The 25,982-nt window shown below is 40.9% G+C and overlaps 1 protein-coding gene across 1 annotated transcript in view; it reads left to right on the top strand.

Moving 5' to 3' along the window:
- SLO2 (slowpoke 2) overlaps positions 1–25,982 on the top strand; it is a 180,610-nt gene that overhangs the window by 72,274 nt on the left and 82,354 nt on the right. The window contains exons 5-7 of the mRNA XM_071587132.1: positions 14,820–14,894; positions 16,935–17,018; positions 17,528–17,622. Coding sequence (XP_071443233.1) covers positions 14,820–14,894; positions 16,935–17,018; positions 17,528–17,622 — 254 coding nt within the window. The remainder of the gene's footprint in view (positions 1–14,819; positions 14,895–16,934; positions 17,019–17,527; positions 17,623–25,982) is intronic.

Genomic DNA, 25,982 nt, shown 5'->3' with positions numbered 1-25,982 from the left:
TTCTTTAGTCTGCTTTGGTTGGAAAACTCTCTCTAGCTTCCCTATTAACTTAAAGCAACAAGTTTTTGGCTGCTCCGCGGTCTACGCGCGTGCGTAGACTTCGCGAGTCTGATTTAATAGCTAGCGAATTGATGGTACTTGGGAGAATTGCAATTGAGTTTGATGTAATGGAAAATAGTACCTTTCAGCTCGGTAATTTAGCACAGTTTGGCAAATATCCGTGTGCATAAGATAAATCAGCAGCAGAACGGTTACCTCTATGAAGGAAATCAGATATCCAGTTAGGAATCTCTAAACCAGATAATACATATTTAAACCAACTGAAATCTATTTCATCAGAGGTAAAGACAGAAAAGTAGTAAAATGCCAGTTTAAGTAAACGGAGTTTCCATGAATTTATTTAATATTTTAAGCATGTCAACTTAATTTATAGACATCCATCCCCATCTGCTCGATGTGATTTCTACGTCTGCAGAATACACAATTTCCGTCAGGATTACGGTTCTCGTGTCAACAACTCACGGGAACGTTTGGAAAGAGCAGGGTGAATAGAGACACAGCCTCGAAATTAGGCCACGAACCGGATGTGTCTTGGTGGAGGAGCAAGCGGTGAAAGGCAGTTCACCCCGCTCGCCCGCCGCCGTCGTCGTCGGCGAGAGAACGACCTCTCGGCCATTATTCCTGCGCTCTCCCCATTCCCAGGTCTGCGCTAAAATGTGAGAGGATTAGGAAAGGGCTGTCCATTACTATGCCAGTATACTTCCAGGCCGCTCCCTAGCGAGCGTGACGTCGTCGAATCCAGAGCTTTACGGAGACGGACCCGCCTCAAGGCGGGTGACGGCCATGTTTCCCTCTGCGGTCTCTATACCAGTCCTCACATGGCTCAAGTAAATATACAAGAACTTTTAGCACTTCCCACACGATTACTTATATGACAATGCTAACACAATCCTTGTTTTGTTGAATCATTATCAAATAAATAAATAAAACCAGTAGCCATCAAATAACACTGAAAGTTGAAGCATACAGATGTCTTAAAATTGTCAGATTCCTTAACCATACAAATGAAAGCTCGTCCCTTATCAGTTAATTTCCTCCCATTTTTTATCGTTTCAAATCTTTAGATTAATTTCCTTCGTACGTAATATTCCTGTAGGTAAAGAATAAAAAATGTTTCTTCGATGATTGAGACCATTCCGTCAATCAAAAGTAGTTTGGACGGTTTCCGGTTAATTTCTAAATTTTAGACCCTTTTTATTTCAAGAAGTTTTGTATAAACGCCGAGTTTGAAAGTACGGGTGAATTCTAGTTTTAACGTTTTTCGCAATTTTTTTTAAGATTTCATCATTTAATATGAATTTACAATGGGAAAGTCTTTTTCAATTTTCTTCCGACTATTTAAAGTCGGTAAATGATTATGACTTGCGAAATACATGGGAAAAAACTTTCGAAGTACGAATTTCACTCATTAACTAATTATATCTTGCGGAAAAAGATATCACAGATATCCCATTGGGGCTAGAGATTCTATACCTATCAGAAGGCTAATGCCTCCTAGGATTACTTGTTAATTTGCAAATCCAATGAATAAAATTATAAATATATAATAATATTTTAGAAAAAATAATTCATGATTAGTGTTTGCGAAAATATATTGCTGTTAAAATGCTAACGATTTCTAGGCATTTTACATGAAGTCAACTGGCTTGTAGTTTGAGCTTGAGCAAAAAGCCCCAGAAAGCTGTATTTGCTTAGAAAAGTACCGTTACCGGAAAGTTTTATGAGCAAAATTCATCTTTGTGATAAAATGTATATTAAATGAGATTACAAAATAGTTAATGCTATACATTTAAGTCCAGCAAAAATTTTCGATGCTCACATTGAAAACTTACACAACGCCCATAAAAAATGAGGTATGTATCAAAATTATGTTCATTGATTATTGCTCATTTCATGCGGAAAATAGAAGACTAAATACTTTCAGCATTATGATCTCGTGGGTGAAACCGCGACCCTATCATAGTAAACAAAATAAGAGCACGTTGTGAAGTAATAATAATAAGCATGGAAAGTATTTTTTCTCGTCAGAAAAGAGTGAAGGAGGCGACCTTTTGACACCATTAATTGGGTAATTTTGGTATTAATTACCATAGAGTAAAGACAGTGTTTGTCTTCAATTTTAAATAGCCGTTGATCATCATTTTATTTTCACAGCTGCCAATAAAATAATTAGAACTATGAAGAATTGCAACACCATACTTCTGCAGTCTTAAAATGACATGAATCCAGTTACATCACTCAGAATATTCTCTCAATTAATTGTTTCAGATTAAAGTGCTCACAAGACAGATTCATTTGACATAAAAACTCATATCTCGTGATTATCCTCTTAGTAAATCGTAGGTTTTAAATACATTTTCTCTTAAATGAATCATCTCCGTAATATTAGCATGGTAATGCCTAATGGACTAACGAATTTCGTGTCATTCCTTTAGTATCATCCTTTACCATCAGTATTTTAGTCATAAGATTCGATTGATTGACTACACCCTCCCATTTCCTTTCTGACCCCTTTACCCCCTGACAGATCTTGCTTTAAAACCTAATGGTCTTCCTCTTAAGTTGACCTACGCATTGGTCCCTTGTTCTTCTCGTGCAAACTTCCCTTCTAATGTGTACCAACAAACTCATTTTCTCATGGTATAGGGGTGCAGTCCATCTGGTCCTTCCTTTCCTCCCCTACTTCTATATATACTGATTCGATATACTGATTCCTTCCATTACGATGTACTGATTCATTCCCTATTACGTAGGTCAATTCCTTGTTAAGCATTCACCTTTAGCACTAAGTTTCGAGAGCTTCCCTGGTCCGATTTTTCAATGATCCATGTCTCTGATCGATATTGTGCTATCAGGTACTTTCTGGTTGAGTTTATGAATGCTTTCATGAAATGATTTATAGGTGGTGAAACTGAAATCATTCGTGTTAATTATGACTTTCTTATATTTCAGAGACATGGTTCATTTGAAAATGTCCATGACACACACCTTCATACCTGTTTTAAAACTCGTCAAGGACGTTAAATCAGGTGCATGCGACATAAGACCCTCGTGTCGCATTGGGCCCGTCGCGTATTTGGCCGTATTTCCTTTAATTTGTAGCCCAAAATCGCTCTTGTAATCGTGGCGATCTACTCGTCATTGCAGGGGTTGTATGATGCACAAACACTTCAGAAAAGTTCGCTCGAGGTACATGAAAGGAAATCGATTTTTATTGGACGTGAGCATATGTCCAAATCGACGTTGAGATAATCCAATATTGAAGGAAAATTCCAGATATAACAGTTTAAATTATGTGAATATGATTTTGCGCTGTTTAGAGTTCATCCATTCCCTTGATTAATTTCAAGAATGGAATCAAATTTGCGGTTAATGATTGAGTGACCCACTAAGAAATTTGAATTGGTCACAGATCGAGAGCTCCTGATGCCTCGATAATTTAGTGTCGATCTTAATACTTATAATATCTGCATTCATTTTAGATATTTGCCTTAATATTAAGGTTTTGCCGAGAAGTGACATTAAATTTATTTATGCCAAGCGTAAAGGGTGTAGCGTGTGAACTGTAGCTCGTCAAAATGTCTTTTTCTCTCCTCCACCGGCTCCGAGGGCTTTTGTCCCTCGTGTTCCTCCACCTGCTGCTGGCTTCCACGGCGTCTGGCTCCGAACAACCCTCCTTTAATTCGAGGCGTAGATCACGAAGATAGGTTGAGCAAAATTTATCGAGCAGTGTCACAAGAATACAAGCGTGAGCGTGACTTATCGTTCACCCACCTGTTTCTCTTTCTGCCGACAGCTTTGCTAGAAGCCAGTTCATTTTTTCCTTCTGTTACATTCCCTCAGACGATAGACGGACATCGAAGTAAATACATGAGCTATATGTCTTCAGGCCCAATGTTATAGCATTTTCCGTAAATTCTCGAACTGGCTTGAAATACAGCTTGCGTGCGTATTTCATCTCTTTTAAACTAAAACAGGCGAGACTGATGTCAAGAATTTGTGATTTTATTTTGATTGTATGTGCCCTCATTGATTTCTGCACGTTTGTCTCTTTCTCTCGATTGTAGGATAAAACACAGTAATCAACCCGAAGGTCGGTTTGGTAGGTGATGGTAGAGTTCACCCAGTACTAAGCCCTATGCGGCGTGTGATATTCACACATCAGGGTAGGGGGGCCAGTTCCTTTCCCTGTGCCGGCTATGGTTTCCCAGGAAGACCTGGTACCCGAAAAATCACATAGCTTGGGTGGAGCTGCAGGTGCCCAGAGAGGCTTGCCCGGGAATCGAACCCGGGCCCTCCGGTCAGTAGTCCAACGCTATACCCCTGGATATCGTGTTTATAAAGCCAAATAGCATTTCACAAGATCTCGCCTTTCTGAATCCGTGTTGTTTGCTTCATATGAGATTGTGAGTGTCGAGAAATGTCCTTACGAACAAGGATATATTCTAGGATTTTACAGGAGATGGAGGCTAAGGGAAATCGTACGGCAATCACTGGGATCTTATTTATTTTCACTTTGAGAGATAGATGTGACATTAGCTATTTTCCAGTCCAGGGGAACTGCTCCTTCTAAAATCAAGTCGCGAAACATTTATTCTAAGAAGGACGACATTCGGGCGCGAGCTCTTTCGCGAATATTCTCTGGTCCGGGGGATTTGTTTTCTTGAGGACTTGTTGCGTCATCCCTTTGCGCGTAATTATAATTATATCCATCATTCTAATGGGTCTGGCTTGGCCTTCAGAGATTAAGTTAGTGTCGTAAATATATAGACGCTTTGAAAGAAATTATTTAGAACGTTCGGGTGCTGCCTATAATATATTAACATCAGTCTTACGGAAGAATACGTTAACATTTATGTTGCATTGTGAGAAAAGATCGTCGACTAACGTAAAGAGCACTATAATAAATATTTAAAACTTTGTTTGGCGCCACTTGCACGTTGATAACAGAGACTGTGCATGAGGCCTATTTGTTCGCGGTTAATTTCGCGAAATCCTCAGCAAAATCGCGTTTGCCCTCTGAAGATCAAGAAGAAGCGTCTTCCCCATCTGTTCTATAGTCCATAAATATATTTCCTTCTCCTTAAATTGAAAATACACCTTTGTGGAAAGGGCGTAGATGAACTGAACATATTACAACTTACAACGGCTGCCTATAACGCAATATTGGAGTATATTTGGTGAAAATTGTACCAAGTAAATATTATAAATCAATCAAAAATATAATACAATTACAATTAAATTTTTTATCCATAATTTTTACGACTTTTAAAAAATTCTCACCCTTTTTTGAAAAACCCTCGTAAATATGCATTTATGAATAGCTGAAAATAAAACGCGTACACCTAGTCAATATGCTGCCTTTGTAGCTACAAATGTGATTTCCATCATCCAGAAGTTACAATTTTGGCTATACATTTTAAACATACGGTTGCTGCCTTTAGTAATACTAATTCTTCCTTGTTTTCTAAGAGTTATTCACTCATTCTTAATTTTATCTCTATCTTATCAAACTTTGAGAGTAGTTATTTTCAGCAAAGTTATTGGCAATTTTAAGATATAACGACTTCACAATACTTTAGCGTATAATTTAGTGCATACTTTAATCAAATTAGTAGCATCACCTACCGAGGCATAAAGGTGGGATAATGGAGATTCATAACTTTAGCATGGATCCTGTGTCAAATTGAGTGCTGCCTTCGAGAAAGTGCAGGCCAAGCCTAAAAAGATAATCAATAAAGTTAAATAAAATTCAATTTAATCTAGAATCAGACTCCCACACCAGCTTGCGTCTCCCTTAATTGATGTGAAATTTGTTTGGGAGTTAAATTTGAGCTTTTCTGGGGACAAACTGATCCATAAGACTTCTGGGCTCGCAAAATAAACGAAGTACGAGAAAACAAACATCATTACGAGGACGGAAGTGGCTACCTGCGATCATAATTGCGTCGCCGTTGGGCAAAATGGCTAAATGACATATTTTAATGGCCAAGTACGTGATCATACATTGGTACCCACTTATCTAATCAACCCAAAGCTCTTTCGTAATAAAATGTGTGCTCTGTAAACACTGGGTCATTTATGAGGTCGAAATTTAGTATGCACGTGTGTTGTCCAGCAAAAATCACCTCGATTCAGTTTTTATTTAACGTGATAGGCCGATTTTTTGAGGTTTAAGTTTTGGTTCCGAGTCTGCTTAAGCTTTCATTAACCAATTTACTGATTAAGTGCTCCACTTATACTACACAAAGATGCTGTGATCCTAGTACCACTTGATTGAAATTCTTGATTTAATTATATATTTTCATTTTTTATTCTTATTATTCGTAATTATTCATTTAGTTATTAGTAATCTTTTGCGCTGAATATTTCACTCATTTCAACAATTTCAGTAATATGCTGATTGCTATATCTCAATTCAAGCTCATAAATTTGAATGACGCCAAAGCTAGTAAGTTGTATAGTACCTCGTAGCCTCCCTGTCTGTCTTTGTCTCTCTCAGCCGCACAATATCAAAGTTTTGCCTATCCCGCGAGTCCTCGCGAATTGCTCAGCCTCCATCTAAATAGAGATTGATTTCCATGGCTTTCTAATCTGAAGTGAGTCTTTTCAATGTTCTATTGCGTGCTGCGTTTCAACTTAGAAGATAACTTGCGGAATCAGCCTTAGGCGAAAGAGAATGAGAGGTTGGATTTGGGGAGGAGTTCCTGTCTTCTTTCATTTTTATCGATAAACCTAGTCGGATATAATGTTCGTTATGTGTGTCTCTATAATCCTACTGATTAATTATGAATCGATTAAAATTTAATTTAAGAGGGGGAAGTGTACACCTCAATATTCCCGTTCGATATGGTATCATCTAATCTATTTATTTGTCCTATTTCCATTCGCTTGAATAGTTTTTTTCCCTTTATTAGGGTTAAATTTGGTTTATTTCCTTGGCCAAAGACTTTCCCAGTCCAAACTGGGCTTTAGTTTTGCACATCGTATGACAAACAGCTGAGACATACGAAGAAACATCTAGCAGTATCTTGTATTTTTATCACCAGATACTTACTGCAGTATCCGGAGAAATTCTTATAAAATTTAGTCACTATTTCCACACGAAGGTCGATTTTGATAGGTTAGTCTCTGGCAGTCCGAGATCTCATCTGGCACTTACCCCTACAGCGGAGATTTCACGCATTCAGGAGGCAGTTTCCTTCCCAAGTACCTCTTTTGAATTTCCAGAAAACCGAGCATCTTGAATTTAGTTCTGGGTGTATAAAGGCATGGATTGGATTCGAACCCATAAATCAGCCATGATTAGCCGAAATAACCGAAGCTAATGAACCTAATGGGCGACGACAGCATGAGCGATAGAATGAGGAAAAAAGAAAGCTTTTGTGTGAAAGATGTATTGACAGCTATTAGTTTTCCCAGGCACTTTGCTTTTATCCTTTGCTAGACTTACCAAAAATGCGAATAAAATCGATTTAAAAATTCGTTTCGCCACTTGGTCTGGCCTTTTAGCTCCAAATTCGTACTCGCCCGAATGCAGTCAAGGGTTTCTTTAGTCTGTCATTTTTCCTCAGAATTAAAAAAAATCATGTTATTTTTTAATGCGTGAACGTTCCGAGAGAAAAAATATCGATATTCACGTCAAAGAATCATAATATTCAATGGAGATATGAGGCATTGGAATTTTATCACTCAAGTTGTGACACGCCTTCCTTCCATACAATATAGGAAGAAGAAAAAGTCCAAGGGCAAGCCCACGCCTGTTCAAACGGTGACGTCGAAAATATATTTCGAATGCTTTTTCATCCGTCTTTCCGTGCCGTCTGCGGCGTGGAATAGATAAATTACTTTATCAGCAATGCTGTCAATCACGTTTCGTTCCGAAGAATCCCGTTCTTTCTCAGGAAGTAGAGAACGTTTTTCACTTGCCCCTTTTCGGATAAAACCAATCACCACATTGCATGCATCTAAATAACAAAGTTCAAAACACTCCAAGTGTAATTCTGTACCACATCTTTTAAGGCAAATTTAAATTCCTGAGATCTAAGCTCTATGCGTGTGATTCTTATAAGATTCAAGCGCACTCAATTATCCAGGTCGGTAACCTTCCTTCCATCGCGTGACACCGACTAATTTTTAATTTACTGCTTTTTCTCATCGGGTGAAATACTCTCTGTTTTTCATTATAATTACCCTATTATTAAAAGTGAGTAGATTTTTTTTTATTTTAAAATAAATTTTTGGCAATTTTATTTAACGCAATTGCTAAATTTAATGGTCCTGTACCCAGCGGTTATTTTTTGTGTCCTACTATTTAGAGTTTACTTAAATATTTATTTTAAGGTCATTCAGGTCTGCTTCGCGTAAAATTCTTCAATGTGATAGACTTTAATGTGAGAAACTTAGGCCGATAACTTTCTTCAATGAAGAGATACTTTAAATTCATTCGTATTTTTTTATTTAAGAGATACGTTGGGAAATATATTAGGTGATATACGTTGCAATTACCAGAACCCTGCTGTTTCTCTTTGAGACCGGAATGTTAAGTTTCGATGTTGAATTTTGGTGGTGTAACCATGTGTTTATAATTGATACTAATATCTACCTCTAGACTTAATTGACTAAAAACATCATTGTACTAGATTTGAAAGATATATTGGCCAACTTCCTGTGAGAGTGAATAAATCCCTTCGCGGGCTGGATACACCCGAGGAGCCGTAGGTTGCTGACTACTGTATGAAATTTACCTTAGAGCGTATTAAATATAATACACCCATAAATCAACCAAGGAAATATTAAGTTTGAAAAAATTTTTTTTACCATGCGAGAAGCTCCAGAATCATAAAAACGGGCGAGTTTAAATCCGTCTTTCAATAAAAAATTATATAATTAATGAATTTTATCTCGAAGCTTTAGCGTCCTGCGTGCAACTGATCCCTCAATTTTTTGTTTTAACATTTTTGCGGAACTTTCCCAACTAATCCATAACAAGTAGCACAAAAACTAAGTCATTAAACCTCTACGTTCTAAGGTAAAAAAATGTTTCCTATGCTTTTGACGATGTAACTTTCCAACTATTTGTTACTTTTCTCCACGGTGGCTTCAGGAACTCCTAGCATTTAGCAGATTTTCCTGACAAACTAGAGAAAAACTGAGGGAAAGGAAGGGACGCGCGGAAATTAATATATTACATAATTCATCGGATATTTATCTAGCTTTCAAGGTGCAAATATTTACTCCCGCATTCTCACAATTTATTTCCTTTTTTATTTATCTACCGCACACGGCGTCATATTGTATCCGACCAAATAATTATTTTAACGGTTAAATAATTCATAATAATTTATCTGTACTATTAAACCAAGGGATTCAGTTCAATAGAGTAGTATATTTATATTTTCTTACATAATAAATTTTTCGTTTTCTGTATTTTTCTAGAAATTTTAGTGTTAAAATCTAATGTACTTAAGTTCAGCCTTGAAAATTTAGCATTATGGAAACCATATAATATCATCATCTGGTATCAATAATAAAAAAATATTTTCAATTACGGACACGAGTGCTTATATTTTCCGTCTTAACAATCTTTCCACGAAGTTTTGTGACGGCTTGGGAGAAAGGGCTTTCCTGTGCTACTTACCACATATCAAGGTAATAAAATTTACCGTCCTCGTAGCAAATTTCTCCTGTGGTGTGCCTGTGATGAGCCAGTGGCTCATTCGGTATTTTAGCATCTCCTCAAGAGTTACGTCTTGTTCAGTCGCCCGCCTCGCAACGCGTGGTCCACACTGTCCCTAATGAGAAGGCGATCGACCGCCAACTTCAGCATCGGAAACTTCTTCAAACGACCTTAGGCGAGTGAGGGGTATTGGGGTCACGTCGAGACGCATGCGGAAGACACTGTCCTCCCCTTACGGTGCCTTACGGAATCGGCCGCTCCCTCGGGGATGCTCGGAGATGACGCGAGCGTCTTCCCTCCAAGCACGCCGACTCTGTAAGGGGCGTGCGGCCGAGTCCTCAGCCGCTTACACTCAGCCACCCGATCTGTGGATACCCAATTACTTCCACGTGTGAGTGATTCCATAGCGTCTATTATGGAATTTTTCTTTCGATAAGGATCGGTTGAAATATTCATTTATTTCTACCATATCACCTTTCTACCTTGGGTCGGTGCATATCTACCGTGCATGCTCATGTTGCCGGCCTCGGTGGCGGCGGGGTAACGTCCTCGTCTGTCAACTCAAAGGTCGCGGGTTCTTTTCCCGCCTGGGTGGGTTTTCCTCCATCTGGGGTGTGGGTGTTAGTAATCGTGTCCATTGTTATATTAATCATCTTTAAAAGTCCGATGTTAAGGCCAAAAAGTGCTGTTTTCGGATTAATGCTAAACAAATAAATGTTTCTCCAGACGCTATTAAGGGCTAAATTTAGCAAAAAATGGAAGTTTTTCCCCTCTAAACGCATAAATTGAAAATTCGAGCCATTAACATTCGATTGACTCAAATTTATGGAATTTTATGTGAGTGTACACACCTGGGCGTTAATAAGTGAGATTTTATGGAATAGCTGTGGAGTAGTATGGCGTCCGTTTTTGCATTTCCACCGTCAACTCTGATGCATTTCTCGAGCCGCGAGGTAGTACAAAAATGGACGCTTTCTCACTCGAAATATTCAAACCGAAACGTTCCGTAACAGATACCCAGGAGCATGATGATGAAGATGCAGCAAATTTACGGTGAAAAAATCATTCACCTTGACTGATACTCGAACCCGGATCCCCGGGATTTCTGGAAAAGTACAATAACTAAACAAGCTATCGAAGTGTTCTCCTTAGCGGTTAATTTTTGGGGAAGTACGTAACTGTTGGTTACATGGTTATTTATTGCACAGTAACTGTCGCGGCATCTCCCGCAGTTCCATAAACTCAGGATCATGGATCTTCACAACGTGCTTGCGCCATCGTCGTCGTTAATTATACCATTAATAATGAATATTATATCCTATTCTCCAAGCAAACACACACATAACAATGGACACATTGCGAATGTGCCTGCCACGAGGAATCACCGGAGTTCGGTCTTCGGATCCGTGATCGAAAACCATGCCACAAAGGAAAATCGCTTCACGTATAGTTATCATAATAATACACAAAAATATCCATAATCTTGCTGCTGGGCCGTCTCTTCAAGTGCTTTGTGGCACCAAACGATGTGAAAATATAAAGCGCGAGTCAGCATAATACGCGAAATATTTCTCCTTAAAATGCGTCTCATTTGTTTTGGATCCGTCAGACTCCTCCGAATTTTTGCATTATTTTTTTATTTAAAATTCGAGTCGCCAGCTCCAAAGCGTGAACTAAATTCCACATAATTCCGGTCCTTTAGATTGTAGTCACCCCTCCCTTTCTGTAGGGTGCGAGTCCCTAACGCAAGACGACTGCAGTCGTTCGGTAGGGTGGAAATTATGGGGAGGAGAGCAGCTGCATATAAGAGAACAAATTTTCCGAGAATGAGGAGAGAGAAAGGAATTAATGGAGGGGAAGTTATCCGGTGGAAAACGGATGACGACTGGGGACTTTGTCAAGAGCGTCAATCTTCGTCAAGAGCGGGAGCGCGACCTTCGGCCTTCGACCCGTGGAATCGCACACCCCTCCCCATCCTCAGGGGGAGACCCCCTGTGATGCCGCGAACGGAAGGAGGAAAACATTAGAAGTATGCCTCCTAAGGAGTCCTTAAGCGTTGGCGTCTGTCCTTGAGGAAGGCTTTTTAGAATAACGGCATCCACTAATTTAGGGGTGAGGGACAACATAGTTGGAAGTCAGTACTGTTGGTAATGTGATGGAGAGAACGTTTTTGCTTCGGAAAAAATCATTTCATTTAAAAATTGTGCGGAGGATATTTTTAGCAGACCGACAAATTATGGTTTATTTAAATTCTCAAAGTAAATATTTCATTTATTAGTTAAATTATTAATTGTCGTAGAAAGTGCACCACCATCGCGATTATTTCAGACGTCCTGCGTGGATGGTTAAATAAAATTAAAAAGGAACCAGGTGCAGAGAGAGGTTGGAAACAAAACCTGGGTGAAGTCTGTGAAACAAAAATCTATGGAAGCTGTCGATTTAACTTGCCATTCAAAGAAATGTATGCTACGCTTGAGCTAATATGCACTAAATTTACGAGTAGGAACAACTGAAACCCTGAAAAAGGCAATACTAACTCGTCACAACAAGAAGTTACATTAGCATGTTAATTTTATAGTTTTATTTTTAATGCCAGGTTAAAATTCTATGTATAATTTCAAGAGCTTTGAAAAGATTAGAAGTAAGTTCAACCCCAAATCTAGCACATATAACATAAAAGAAGATGAATCCATCTCAAAATACGCCACTATGTTTGCTTCGACAGTTTATTATATGGCTTTTATTCCCACAAGTGCCTTTTTTAAATAATTTAATAGATTTATTCAAATGATAAGATATAACCATATTCATTCACTTACTTGGTGTAATTATGTTTAATTTTTCCAATTTCTGCTAAATTTCCAAATAAACTAGTAATTTCTAAATAGAGAGCATTTTCCATTTATAATCAAATGCATAACCTTTCCATTTTTTGAATTTTTATAGTAAAATTAATTTCGCAGAAGATTACTATTTTAGGGTTTCTAAAATACCTTTCATCATTCAAATTTACGAAATGGATATTCGAAGGGCGGTGTGCCCATCAGCTCCCGGTATTCATCGAGTCCAAGGTCATTTATATCAGGTAATTTAACAAATTGCCTTACCTTGCCATTCCTGGAAGAGTCCAGCAAATAAGGCCTCCGCCTACTCTTTCCTGTTTGGCTAAATCTCCTCTTTCCGTCCTTCTACTTCTAGCCCTCCTACTCCCCCCCCCCCAACATTTGTGCAAAACCGCCAATAGCGCTCTCATGAGTGAACGGATGCCCAAGAACGCAGCATCAGAGAATGGAACCGTTCGGTTGAGTATGCAAAACGCCACCCCCTCGCACCTCAAAAGGAGCATGATTGCGGGCGTCGAATCCGTCCCCATGTTCATGTCCCTATCGACGCGTCCTCCTTCTCGTTCGCCTTGATCCGATCGCCTGCGTCGTCGTCGGAAATCAGCCCCCCAGGATCGCCTCCCTTCTACGCGCTCATCTCGAGGAATTCCGCGCATTACGGGACGTGAGGGGATGGGCCGAGACCCACGTGGAACGCCGCCCTTGCGACGGGGTATCGACACGCATTAAGGTGAGGCATTTGTTCCTCCTTCTTCTTCCCTCGTATCCGCGACGGAACAAGTTCGTCGCTGATGGGAAAAGGAAGGGGTACAGGAAATGGGAGGAGGAGCTCAGCGCGCATCCTCGACGGCGCGTACGAAGAGTAAAGTTTCCTCTCTCATCACGAGTGCGAGAAACGTTCGGCCTTGGGATAGATCATGAACCGCATTCCATCAATGCCCTTTAACGCGCTAGTGGTTTTACCACTCGAGGAAAAAACTCATGCATCTCCGGCGATCGTATTTCATAAGGAGAAACCGTAAATTCCGACCCTCTCAAGTATTTTCCTCTTCTCAATGCGTTTGTTTTAATATTTGTTCCCGTTGACCTTCGTAGGAGCTTAGAAGTCCAAAGAGTAGAGCGCTGAGGCAGTGACCAGAGGGCCCAAGTTCGATTCTAGATGACACCTTTAGTACCCCTCAGTTTCCCTCAAGCTGTGTACTTTTTCGGGTACTAAGTCTTCTCATGGAACTGGCCCCCCTGTGTGCTGTACCCTGTGCGGATTTCGCACGCCATGGATATCAAAACCAAGTGGATTGAATTGATAAATTTAATGATTCAAATTAATACACACGTGTCTATAATATGTAAGGGTTGAATGTTTACATATTATTTTCAAAGAGAGCTATTTCTTTGATAACTCTTTCTTTTTATGAGAAGGACCATAGATATCCTGGGAAGACTTGGAGTGATTGTTCTTTTTATCGAGTGCTCTTATTGTTTTGTTTTGTGCATTATTACTAATGATAGGAATAAAATAAATAGAATATCTCCATGAAAGGGACGTTTTGTACCATTAAAATGTTCCACGTATACCACCCTTCCACCAATAACCACGTTCGGCCAGCCTTTGTCCTACGTGTATATATCATCTACCGTCATTTTCTTGGGGTAGCATTTGAGAACCGACACCTTGTAGGTAAATGCGTGACTAATACCTATTCTAATTTTTCATGACTTATTAAAGCGTATTTTATTTTCTTGGGGCGCAAAAACACTGCAATTTACTATCTACTTCAAATGTTGAGAGTATGGGTCTACCGAATTCATACATATTATGATGCTTTTGTAAGTCATGTTCTATCGATCCACTTATGTCTGATAAATGGTTTACGTAAATATTAAGGTTTACTTGATCGTATAGGATTGAAGACTCGATGGATTTAAGGCAAATTGGGATAAGTGACTTCACACCGGCCTTTACAAAAGGAAGTCATATCATATTCACTCGTTAATGGAAGTTTTCATAGCGAGATAAGTTGACCGCGTTACGCTCAATCCTATTTTTCTATTTTATTTTTCCACAAGCATCTAATTTCGTGGAATTAAACAGGTTTTCTTAATTGCTGGACCCTGGATATATTGCTCAATATGAATTTTTACTTTTTGGTTTATTGCTGTAATTTACTTAGATTTTATGGCTACCAGCATGTTAATAAACACTGTTTGTGTTAATGATGTGTTCCTGTTCTTTTCAGGGCAATATATGGCAGCAGTTACTGTCGTTTCATTTTATTTTAGAACTAGTCAACACAATCCCTTTTACCCTCACGGTGAGTCTCTTTTTTATTCTTTCATTAAACATAGTCTGACAATTAATTTATAATAAGAAGTGTACCCCTTCCATTCTTATATCAAAATATTTGCTAAATTTAAGGCCCTTCACAAAATTTGACATATGTATGTTCATTATTCAATATTTTCTAGGATAATCACTCTAAGAAACTGAGAAACATTATGGTTTTTACGGTTAGGTATTCGTTGAAATTCTGTTTTCTCAAATGATTACTTAGTTTATTGTTGAGTAATTCTATCATCAATACCTGGATTAACTGTTTTCTGCACCCAATTGGAGAGAATTTAACTCCTTAGATATTTCTCCAAAAAAACCGGAGTTCCTATTTACGACCCATATCCAAGATATAAAAATGTATAACATTAGTAAATCACATTGAGACAGAATATTCCCTCTGCAGTCGGAGTGCCTTTTTCCTTTATTTCTCAAAAATTAACTTCGAGCCTGCATAATGGATTTCAGTGCGTCAAATTCGTAAGGCTGTGCAGTGAATTCTCTTCTCTCTTATTAATCTTGAAGAAGTCACTCCAAACTAAAATTTTGAGAATGGAAAATCGCCTGAAAAAATATAATTTTATTCCGCCATCTCACTCACTCGACCTTGACCCGAAATGTATCCAACGGAATCCACAATCAAATGTCCCCGGCCTGTGACAATGCACCAGCGAATGATGAGGAAAAAAATGAGGGCAGGTTGAAGGGTTGGGAAGGGGATCATCCCCTCCTTCCAAGTTGACGTACTAGGAAGAGAGAATTCCGCGAAGCTCATCCCGGAGAATTAATGACCCCGGTAGAAAAACCTAGTTCCATTGTGAATGTAAATATTTGCCCTCCGCTTATCCAAACCATTCTCCCCGCTATCCCCCTCCACCCCCGCCGAAATCATGTCGTTAAACATTTAAGCCGCTCACGTGTGCCGGGTCTCCAGCTGAAATCTTTTCGCTTCGAGGCTCTGGACGGGAGAAAAGGAGAGCGGAGTCGTTAAAATATTTCCCGCGTCCCCTCGCAAGAGCGAGACCCCCTACAACCTCCGTTGCAATTTAATCGTTTCAAACCATCGCTATTTGAGCTATAGATTTATGTTTTGCTATGCATTTATGTTTCCGATCGTAAGATGATTTTCATGGGAAATCTTGAGTTATTCGGATTCCTTTCGCGTGAAATGTGACACTTGAGAGTAATCAGTGAAATATTTCTCACTATGAAACATATGTACATTATTTTTTAAATCGTTGTCGCTTTCATGATTCTATGTATTTTCAGAAAAAATTTGCAAATAAGTTTGGTTCAGATTTGTTTTTTTGGAGGATAAACTCAAAATATTTTCCAAAACTTCTGCAATTGATTCGTGGTGGATATCAGAGATGACCGCCGGGCTAAAAACACTTCTTGATTTTAATTCGTTAATAAACAAAATAGCAAAACTTCAGCCAACAAAGGATTGTCATGCCGTATCATCAAAATCTTTTTCTTTCAGTATTGCCACTCTAGTGGCCTAAATACATAACATTCAATTTATTGCGAAATAATGGAGATGCAAATCTGCCCACTCTCTTATATCGTATTGCCTTTGATTTTATTCGGTGGTAACTTAAATTTGAATAAGCTTGGAAAAATATTTTCTTTTCTTTCCATCAAAGTGTTCTTCGTTGATTTTTAAGTGTACTTTTTTCCATTTTTAAAAACCAATTTTTCCTCTTATGACTCTTTTGGCATCAAATCTGCCATATTTTATTCTTAAAACATAATGAAGTACATTTACGAAAATAGAAGTTGTACATTTTACACGTTGAAATAAGGTATAGTATCAGACTAACTGAATAAGACTTTATTTATTTCCAAAATAACCATCAATATTAAAGCATTTTCAGTTCATGTCATTGTTCAAAGCACGTCAATGTATTTTTCTGACCGTTATGTCATAAACAAAATATATAAGCCTTTAGTTTACATAGCAATATAATTAATTTTTTACAGTAAAATGAAATTCTCCTCTAACGTATGAATCTCTTTACAGTTATGCTGGCCTCCCCTAAGGAACCTATTTATTCCCGTATTTCTGAATTGCTGGCTTGCAAAACATTCGTTGGAGAACATGTTCGTAAGTAAAAAAATCTAATTGAACATTCATCATGATTGATTACTGTGTGTAGAAATCAAATTGACTTAAGTCTCGATCGCTTTTCCTGGCTAAATTTTGTGCATCGCATTTTCAGCAACACGAAAGAAAACTACCTCTCTATACTACAATTTACCTGATGATGACTTTTTAAGTCGAAATCCGGGCCGTGTTTAGTAAAAAATACATGTGGAATAACCAAGTATTTATTTTTCTGAAATGAATTGCTTCCACAAAGTTACGCCTGACGCCATTATGTTTACCTCTCTATATTTGTAAATAAAATTGTGGTTTCCATATTTTGAAGATTGTAAGGATGCTTCTGTTTAGAGTACTGAAAAATTGATATAAGATGAATACAGATATAAGTGCGTAGAAGACTGCGTTTTGGCCACAATTTTCCTTCTAGGCAAATTGGGACCAAAATCGTCCAAAATCCGAGTATCATCGCATTTCCTCACGTCCTCCCCTTCTCCCACTCTTTCTTCCAGAACGACCTCCACAGGGCCATGCAGAAGTCCCAGTCGGCCCTCTCGCAGCAGCTAATGATCCTCTCAGCCACCTTATTGTGCCTAGTGTTCACGAGGTGAGTACCACTGACGTTGGCTCCACGGGACGGCCGGCCGTTCCGTGGCGCGCGCGGGTTAAGATAGTTGACGGCTGTTGGCGGTGCCGCTCGCCGTGTCCCCCCACCCCCGTGCCTCCCTCATCGACGACCCCCCTGCCCGCGACCTTCGTGCTCGGATTCACGCCCTGGAGAGGAGAACGCGGACTAATTATCACGCGAGAGTGGACGTCGGGAGGGATGTTCGGTCGAACATTTCGCGCGAACATCCTTCCTTCCACGGCGTGGATTCTTCGCGACTAGATATGCAAAGGTCTTTTTAATCGCGCAAAGTGCGCATGTTAAGTAGATTAAACTTACACGTCCGTTGAAAAAATCATGAGGGGAGATGGCTGGGGAAATGAAATTGAACCAATTACTCTCACGTGACGTCGCACGTATGACTCCAGCATGTCGAAATTATCACGTTTGAAATACATTAATGTGGTATTTTCAAGAGGGAAAAAAAAACCCTTTTGGTTTTTTAAATAATTTTTTTGTGCATCCACGCTAAAATTCCAGCAAAATTAACTCATATTTTGTCCCAGAGAGTTTAATTAAACGCGATGAGGTGGTCTTGAAAGAAATAATTTTTATATGGCATAATCATTACCCCATGTAGGTTAATTTGCCTTAAAAGTATTGCACGCTAATTAGTGAAAGCAAATTGGACTAGTGATGAACCAGTTTGCTTTTATATGTCCGTAGTGTTTATGAATCGACTTCTGTTTCACAAGGGATACCTCAATCGTTGCCACACTTAACCTAGGCCAATTTGAAGTCTCTTAACTAATCAATTCAAACGTTTTCACACGCCCAGTTAATTTCTTTCGTCTCGTTCTCGAGGCAAAAAACAAGTGTCTAGTAGAATATGGAGGAGGAATACTCGGAGTATACTCATGGATCAAAGCGGAGATCTTAATAGTTCATTCCCTAATACCTGCTACACCAGTCAAAGGCAAGATTAATCCATTAACTCTCTCACCCTAATGCACATGCTATATATGACCTATCGTGAGGGAATTAAGTTTCATGACACCAGCAAGAGGGACCCCCAAAACGATTTAACCATCTGAGGCACTTTCTATGCCTACTGTAAAAATTTAGCCAACCCTCCCCCCAAAAGGTGACCCAGGAATTAAAAGTAATGCGTCAGTTAAGTGTGATACTTAAAGTTGAATATCCGTAGCAAAACTTGCTCTAAATATTGATAATCGGAGAGGGTGTAGCTGCTTGGATCATTGCTATTTTCGGTGTCGTAAAAAGAGAGTAAAAAATAGTGTAAACGAAATCCTGACGTTAACTGCCATCTTGACTGATATACTTCACTTGATATACTGATCATACTGGGATACTGGAGGATGGAATACCGACTGGAATACTCATACTCCGAACTGACTAGGTGGCACTAGTGAGTTATTTCACTAATTTAGAATCCAAGGAGTCTCCAATTACGTACTGGAAGCGCTCGGAGGGGAAGGCTAACTTAGATCCTTCTTCTCACCTCCGGGTGGTGTTTCGGTACGCCCCGTAGGTCGCCCCGTGTTTGAAAACCAGGGAAGAGGGATCTCCCTCATTGCACTCCCAGGGGATCGGCACGGGTCCACTCCTTAGGGAATAGCGTGTAGGCTAGGGAGGACCAGGCTTAGACCGACTGTGCCCTTTCCGCTTGTCGGATGGATCGGCCGGTTTTGCTAAGGTTCCTCAACTGAGATTGCGGCGGAACCCCCCCCCCCCTAGGTGGAGACTCCTACAAACCAAAAGAGAAGTATGGAAGGACTAAATCCGAGCAACCCCTTGGACAAGGACAGTGCAACCACTGCTCTGAATACGCTTCTGTCGTTGCTACCAAAGAAGGACCCTGCTAAAGAAAATGGAGAAACTGTGACCATCTCCGTTCCAAAATACCTGTTGAAAGATCCACGATTTCACAAGTTAATGAGGCAGAGTGATACCTGCTCAATAAACAACGAATATAATGACGCCGTAAAGGAGCAGACAAAAGGTCCTCTCAAGGGTCGAATTCGCCCAGACCCTACTGAGAAGCCTACTGACCCCGTATCTGCCATTGCTCGCCGCGCTGAAAGTAGTCCATTGCTTCCCGTTCATTTAGGGATTGGCGACTCCAAAAATACACGAAACCACTCATCGATGAAAACCAGTGACAATACGGCTCACCCAGAGGTCGTGAAAAGTACGCAGTGCACATCTCCTGACAAAGACGGCTATACCGTTGCTACCTCCAAAAAGAGGAAAATTCAAAAGTCACCCCGGGAAGCCGATTCTGTGCAACGAGACACAAGCACGGCAAACAGATATGAAGTGCTGAGTGAAGTACCTGAACCAATAACAATGCAGATAGACGACGACGCCTCTCCGGAACAACCGAAGAGAGACCGAATACCGCCAATTTTTCTGAAAGATCACTCGGAATGGAACATAAAAAAAAGGCAAATTACGTCCTGTTGCAACTTCCCTCCGGTATGCTCCTTCACAGGGTCCCACATTAAAATTTGCTGTACAAAGAGCGACGACTACAGGAAGGTTACGGCACTTTTAAGGGAAAAGAACTGGGAGTTTTTTACTTACCAACTGAAAGAGGACAAGAAAACATATCTAGTGATACGAGGGTTGACGGTCGACTCAAAAATCGAGGACGTTAAGGAAGAACTCCTGGAAAACAATCTACCCATAGACGAAATAATTCAAATGAAGACGTCGCGTCCGACATGGCGCCAAAGAAAAGAGAGGGAAGATATTTTGGCAGCGGACCCGGACGCGGAGATCCCTCCTCTTCCAGCCCGGTTACTTCCCTTGTTTCAAATTAAGATTACAAGGGAAAGCGACAAAAAAGACTTTCTTGCACTAACCCATCTCTGTGGGCTAGTAATCACCATCGAACCATTCCGCCCATCCAACGGCCCTCCGCAATGCAAGCGATGCCAACGCTTTGGGCACACTTACAAAACATGCGGTCTAAACAGCAGATGTGTGAAATGTGGAGAAAATCATTTCTCCTCGGATTGCTCCCGAAGTCGCCCAGAACCAGCAACCTGCGCTAACTGTGGAGGCCCTCACCCCGCGAATTACCGCGGATGTCAGCGCTACCGAACTTACGCTGAGAAATTGCGAAGCGCCCAATCTAACCGTGGGGCGCCCGCAGTTGCACTAGCTCCCGCACTTTCCGAATCTAATTTTCCGGCGCCTCCAACAGCACCAAACGCCACTTCCCAACCCGTTTCCTCGGCAGCCATACCAGCGCCCCAGGCCGAAGGAATTAACGAACTAAAAAATAAAATTATCTCCTGGCTCACGGGCTTGATAAGTAAACTTATCAACCCGCCTCATGGCAAATCCACATCTGAAATACTAATAGAAGAAGTAACTAAAGCCGCCATCCTATTCTTATGATGAAAAACGCACCAACTTCGACAATGAGAATCATTCAGTGGAATGCGAATAGCGTCAGTAACAAAAAGGAAGAGTTACTCCTTCTCTTGTCGGAAAACCATGCCGACATAGTATTGCTCCAGGAGACCTGGCTTACAACGTCAAAAAATCTTTTCACACCGGGTTACAAACAGTTCCGCTGTGATAGGAAAAATAAGGCCGGAGGAGGAGTAATGGTGCTTGTCAAGTCATGCCACCAAGCCAAAATGTTACCTCCTCCACGTTCCTACCGCCTTGAAGCAATAGGCGCCACAATCACCACCACGGGCGGAAACATTAATTTCTGGTCGATATACCTGCCTCCGGGCAATCTCACACCCACGGACGAAGGAGCGCTGAGGTCAATCATTAAGGATAAGTGCATCCTGGGAGGCGACTTCAACTGCAAACATCCAGACTGGGGATGCCGCGCCGCAAACGCAGCGGGAACCAGACTACGCCGACTGCAACAAGAAGTAAACTTCGTCATCAGCGCACCTAATACCTATACTCACTACACCAATATCCCGAGCAACAAAAATGATATCCTGGACATCGTTCTTTCAAAGAACACACCCAATATATCGACTCCCATAACACTTGATAACTCCTCCTCAGACCACCTTCCGCTTTTGTACACCGTCAACCTGTCACTAATTCCTTCCTTGAGTAACGAAGGTACCAAAATTAATTGGAACTTGTTCGGCGAGACACTGGAAGGGAAAATAGCAGTCCTGAATAGTCTACCACTACACTCTCCCCCTCAAATAGACAAAGCCGCCATCATTTGGGCAAAAGAGGTAAACGCAGCACTGCGTGTTGCTAGGCAGCCTTCAAAAAAGACCACACTGCAACACGGCATTCCAGACGAAATTCTACGATGTATTACAGAAAGGAACCGGGCAAGGCGCAAATGGCAAAGAAATAGAGAAATGGAGAGTAGACAGCTCTTCTGCGTCCTCCGCAACAAGGTGCAAACTCTACTGAGGGAACACAGGAAAAACACCTGGGAAAAGACAGTTGCGGAGCTCTCCACTGTAGACGGCTCAGCGTGGAAACTTGCCAAGGCCCTCAAAGGACCAAAGGCTGGATCCCCACCACTGGAGAGCGAGGACACCACCGCCTTCACAGACGAGGAAAAAAGTAACCTCTTCGCGGATATACTCGAAGAAAGGTTTAATAACACAGGCGGCTCGACGTACGCCTCAGAGGCGGTCAACAACTGGAATAGTCTCAATTGGGCGCCAAACAGCCAAACGTCCCCAATCACTCCAGAGGAAGTCGGCTTCCTAATAAAGCGACTCAAACCTAAAGGCGCAGGTGGTCCGGACGGCATAAGTAACAAAATTTTGAAACGATGCCCACCGAACGCCCATCGGTTCCTAGCCAAACTTTTCAACGCAGCTCTAAACTCCGGCCACTTCCCGTTTGAGTGGAAGTGGGCCAAGATCAAAATGCTTCCAAAACCTCAAAAACCACTCAGTGACCCGGCATCATATCGGCCGATCAGTCTATTGAATACCACCGGTAAACTTTTCGAGTCAGCCGTTAAAAATAGACTAAGCCCGTTCCTGGAGGAAGGAACCATCCCCGAGCAGGCCGGGTTTCGGCCCAGGACGTCAACAACCCACCAGATATTAAGGTTAACTGAGAACATCACAAATGGTTTTAACAAGGGAATGATCACCCAGGCGGCCTTTCTGGATCTGGAAGCTGCGTTTGATCGAGTTTGGTCAGAGGGCTTACTCCTCAAGCTCACTAACTCACCGACCCCGACATACCTCCTAAAGATTATCAAGTCCTTCCTGGAAGGAAGAACTTTCCATGTCGACAATGCCGGCTGCATTTCAGAGAGGAAGAGCATCAATGCCGGAGTCCCACAGGGCTCCGTTCTGTCGCCATCACTATTTTCGGTATACGTTAACGACGTGCCACGTAACCCTGGCGCTGAAATATACTTATTCGCCGACGACACCACGATTACAGCAAAGGCCACAAACCCGTCTTGGGCGGCGGATAGGCTACAGTCCCAATTAGATACCCTCAATGAGTGGTTGATCGACTGGAAACTAAAAGCAAACAGTAAAAAAAGCGTACATATGACTTTTAGCAGGAGGCCAAAGGCAGGAATCGGGCCACCCCTCTTCCTTGGTAACGACTGTATCCCTAGAAAAGAAAAGGTAAAATACCTAGGAATAACTATCGATAAAGGCCTCAGATGGACCCAGCACATCAAACAGGCCATCGGAAAAGCAACAGCAGCGGCGGCAGCGTTAAAACCCATCATGCAACCAAGATCACCGTTAGATTTAAAAACAAAAAAAATCATCTACACGGCCATGATCCGTCCTCTGCTAACCTACGCAGCGCCAGTATGGCTACAAGCCGCCAAAACTAACCTTAACAAAATTCAATCGACGGAGAACAAAATTGTCAGGAGATTCGTCGGAGCCCCTTGGTTCATTAGAAACAGTGAGCTGAGAAAGGACCTAAAGTTAACGCCAATCCTGTCCATTGCAAAAAAGATGGCTACAGACATGGAAGCTTCACTACGAAGCACCGAAAATCCCCTCTTGACTGACCTATGGAGTTACTCTCCTGGAGAGTTGACAACGCACAAAAGACCTAAAATAGGAACAACAGCTCATGTCCCTGTGCCACACTGAACTTACATAAAACTAACCCAAGGAGGAATAACAGGGGAAAACGCTTACACTAGCTTTTTAAAAGAAAAAAAAAGAAAGACATCAACAAGAAAAAAAAATAATAATAAAAACTAAAAATACAAGCAAACAAACTATCACGAAGGAAATATAAACAGAAACTCACCTTAAGAGACGCATGCTGTAAACAGCTTCAGCTGGACGCAGCAATACAGACGGTCAAGCGACCGAGATAACGCACGGGCACGGGCACGGCAAGATTAATCCATTAACTCTCTCACCCTAATGCACATGCTATATATGACCTATCGTGAGGGAATTAAGTTTCATGACACCAGCAAGAGGGACCCCCAAAACGATTTAACCATCTGAGGCACTTTCTATGCCTACTGTAAAAATTTAGCCAACCCTCCCCCCAAAAGGTGACCCAGGAATTAAAAGTAATGCGTCAGTTAAGTGTGATACTTAAAGTTGAATATCCGTAGCAAAACTTGCTCTAAATATTGATAATCGGAGAGGGTGTAGCTGCTTGGATCATTGCTATTTTCGGTGTCGTAAAAAGAGAGTAAAAAATAGTGTAAACGAAATCCTGACGTTAACTGCCATCATAACTCCCGTACGTTCCAAAACCTAATGAAGAAAAATATTTTAGAATTATCGTGGCATGTTGAAAAATACTGTTATCGTTCGGGAATTCCGCTATTGAAATCTCTGTCTCGAAATCCCGTCTTGAAATCTCTTTGAACACCTGATATAATTTCTAAATTGTGCATCAAAGTTTTTAAAGAGTTCATTTAGTTTTTAATTGAAATTAAATCCTAACATTTTGTGATACTAAAAAATTTCATAATTTCTGCGTACTTTTTCAAACAGGCAGGTATTATTTCTATGTATGACTGGTTTAAAGCTTCCTTTGTGTCCCAAAATCAATAATATTCAATTATTTAGTGCACAAAAGCATAGGAAAAAACCTTGAAAAATATATAGTCCGGGTATATTTAATAGAAAACGCTACTTTGTTCACCCCGAACTGGGATATGTAATTTCTTTGGCTCCCCTCCACGTACACAAAAATACATTGATCTAAAATTGTCAGGCATTCACGGAATTCAATCACAGAAATAGCCAGTCACAAGCACTGACATAAGGCATCGGATGACCCTCTTGACGATTATAACGGAACACGCAACCGCAGACACGTCCCCAAATAACCCGAAAAGGGAGCCGAAATAGGGATAAAGCATCTATTTTTGCGGACGTTACGACACAGCGATCAGTTTTATTCATCTGCGCGTCGCTCCCCGTTGACCGACCGTGCTGAAGAACGGACCGAACGCAAACCAAGAGTGCCGGAGGAGGCATGCGAGCCGTTGAAATGAAAATACACCTGTTTTCAATTACCCCAGCCCCCTGATCCCGCACATGTCTTCCTCTCTCCCGCGTGAATTAATATCCGTCAGCTAAGCCGACATTACAAAACCCCCATCGGCCATCTTGTTTCCCATCGAAGTGCTCAGCCGGACGGAGGACCCACGCGGGCGAAGCCTGCATTCGTCAGCTCCCTCCTATTTCAACTCACTTCTCCCTTGCCCCACGGGTTCCTAAAACCTACCTAGGTCTCTCTTTCTCCATTTCCACCCGTCATCAATCCCTACCCTCCGATCCCTCGCGTCCTGAATTTCGCCTCATCCATTCCTTCCCTCCCATGTCATCTTCACTCCCTCAACTTCGATCCGTTGGGGAAAAAGTGCGTCCACCTTCGCGTGTCCGCTGGCCACCCGGAAAAAACCGGGATATCGAGTGGGGGAGAAAAAACAGAGAGCCCTGAGATATAAATGGAAGAACCGAGGCGCATATGTTCAGGTGTGTGCACGGTGTGCTCGGCGATCGAGTCTTATTGTGGCATTAGTCCGCGCCGCAAAACTGGAGCCAGTGAAATCGCGTGTACCTACTACCATATACGTGTGTGCGTATATATATATATATATATATATATATATATATATATATATATATATATATATATGTACATACATCTATATAGAAATATATATATATACACATACATACATATATATATACATACATACATATACATATACGTACATATATATATATATATATATATATATATATATATATATATACTCTATTCCACGCCCGCACTCCTTTTCGGCTGATTGGACGTGCGCGTGTCTGCATCCCATCCACGAATTGCGCGTTCCTGAGTTATTTTCATTCGCGAAAAGG

This window comes from Hetaerina americana, unplaced genomic scaffold, assembly GCF_022747635.1.
Source record: "Hetaerina americana unplaced genomic scaffold, ioHetAmer1.1.p SCAF_3, whole genome shotgun sequence".
Classification (NCBI taxonomy): domain Eukaryota; kingdom Metazoa; phylum Arthropoda; class Insecta; order Odonata; family Calopterygidae; genus Hetaerina; species Hetaerina americana.
The sequence above is the reverse complement of the archived record's forward strand: the minus strand, read 5'-3'. Positions and strand labels throughout refer to the sequence as shown.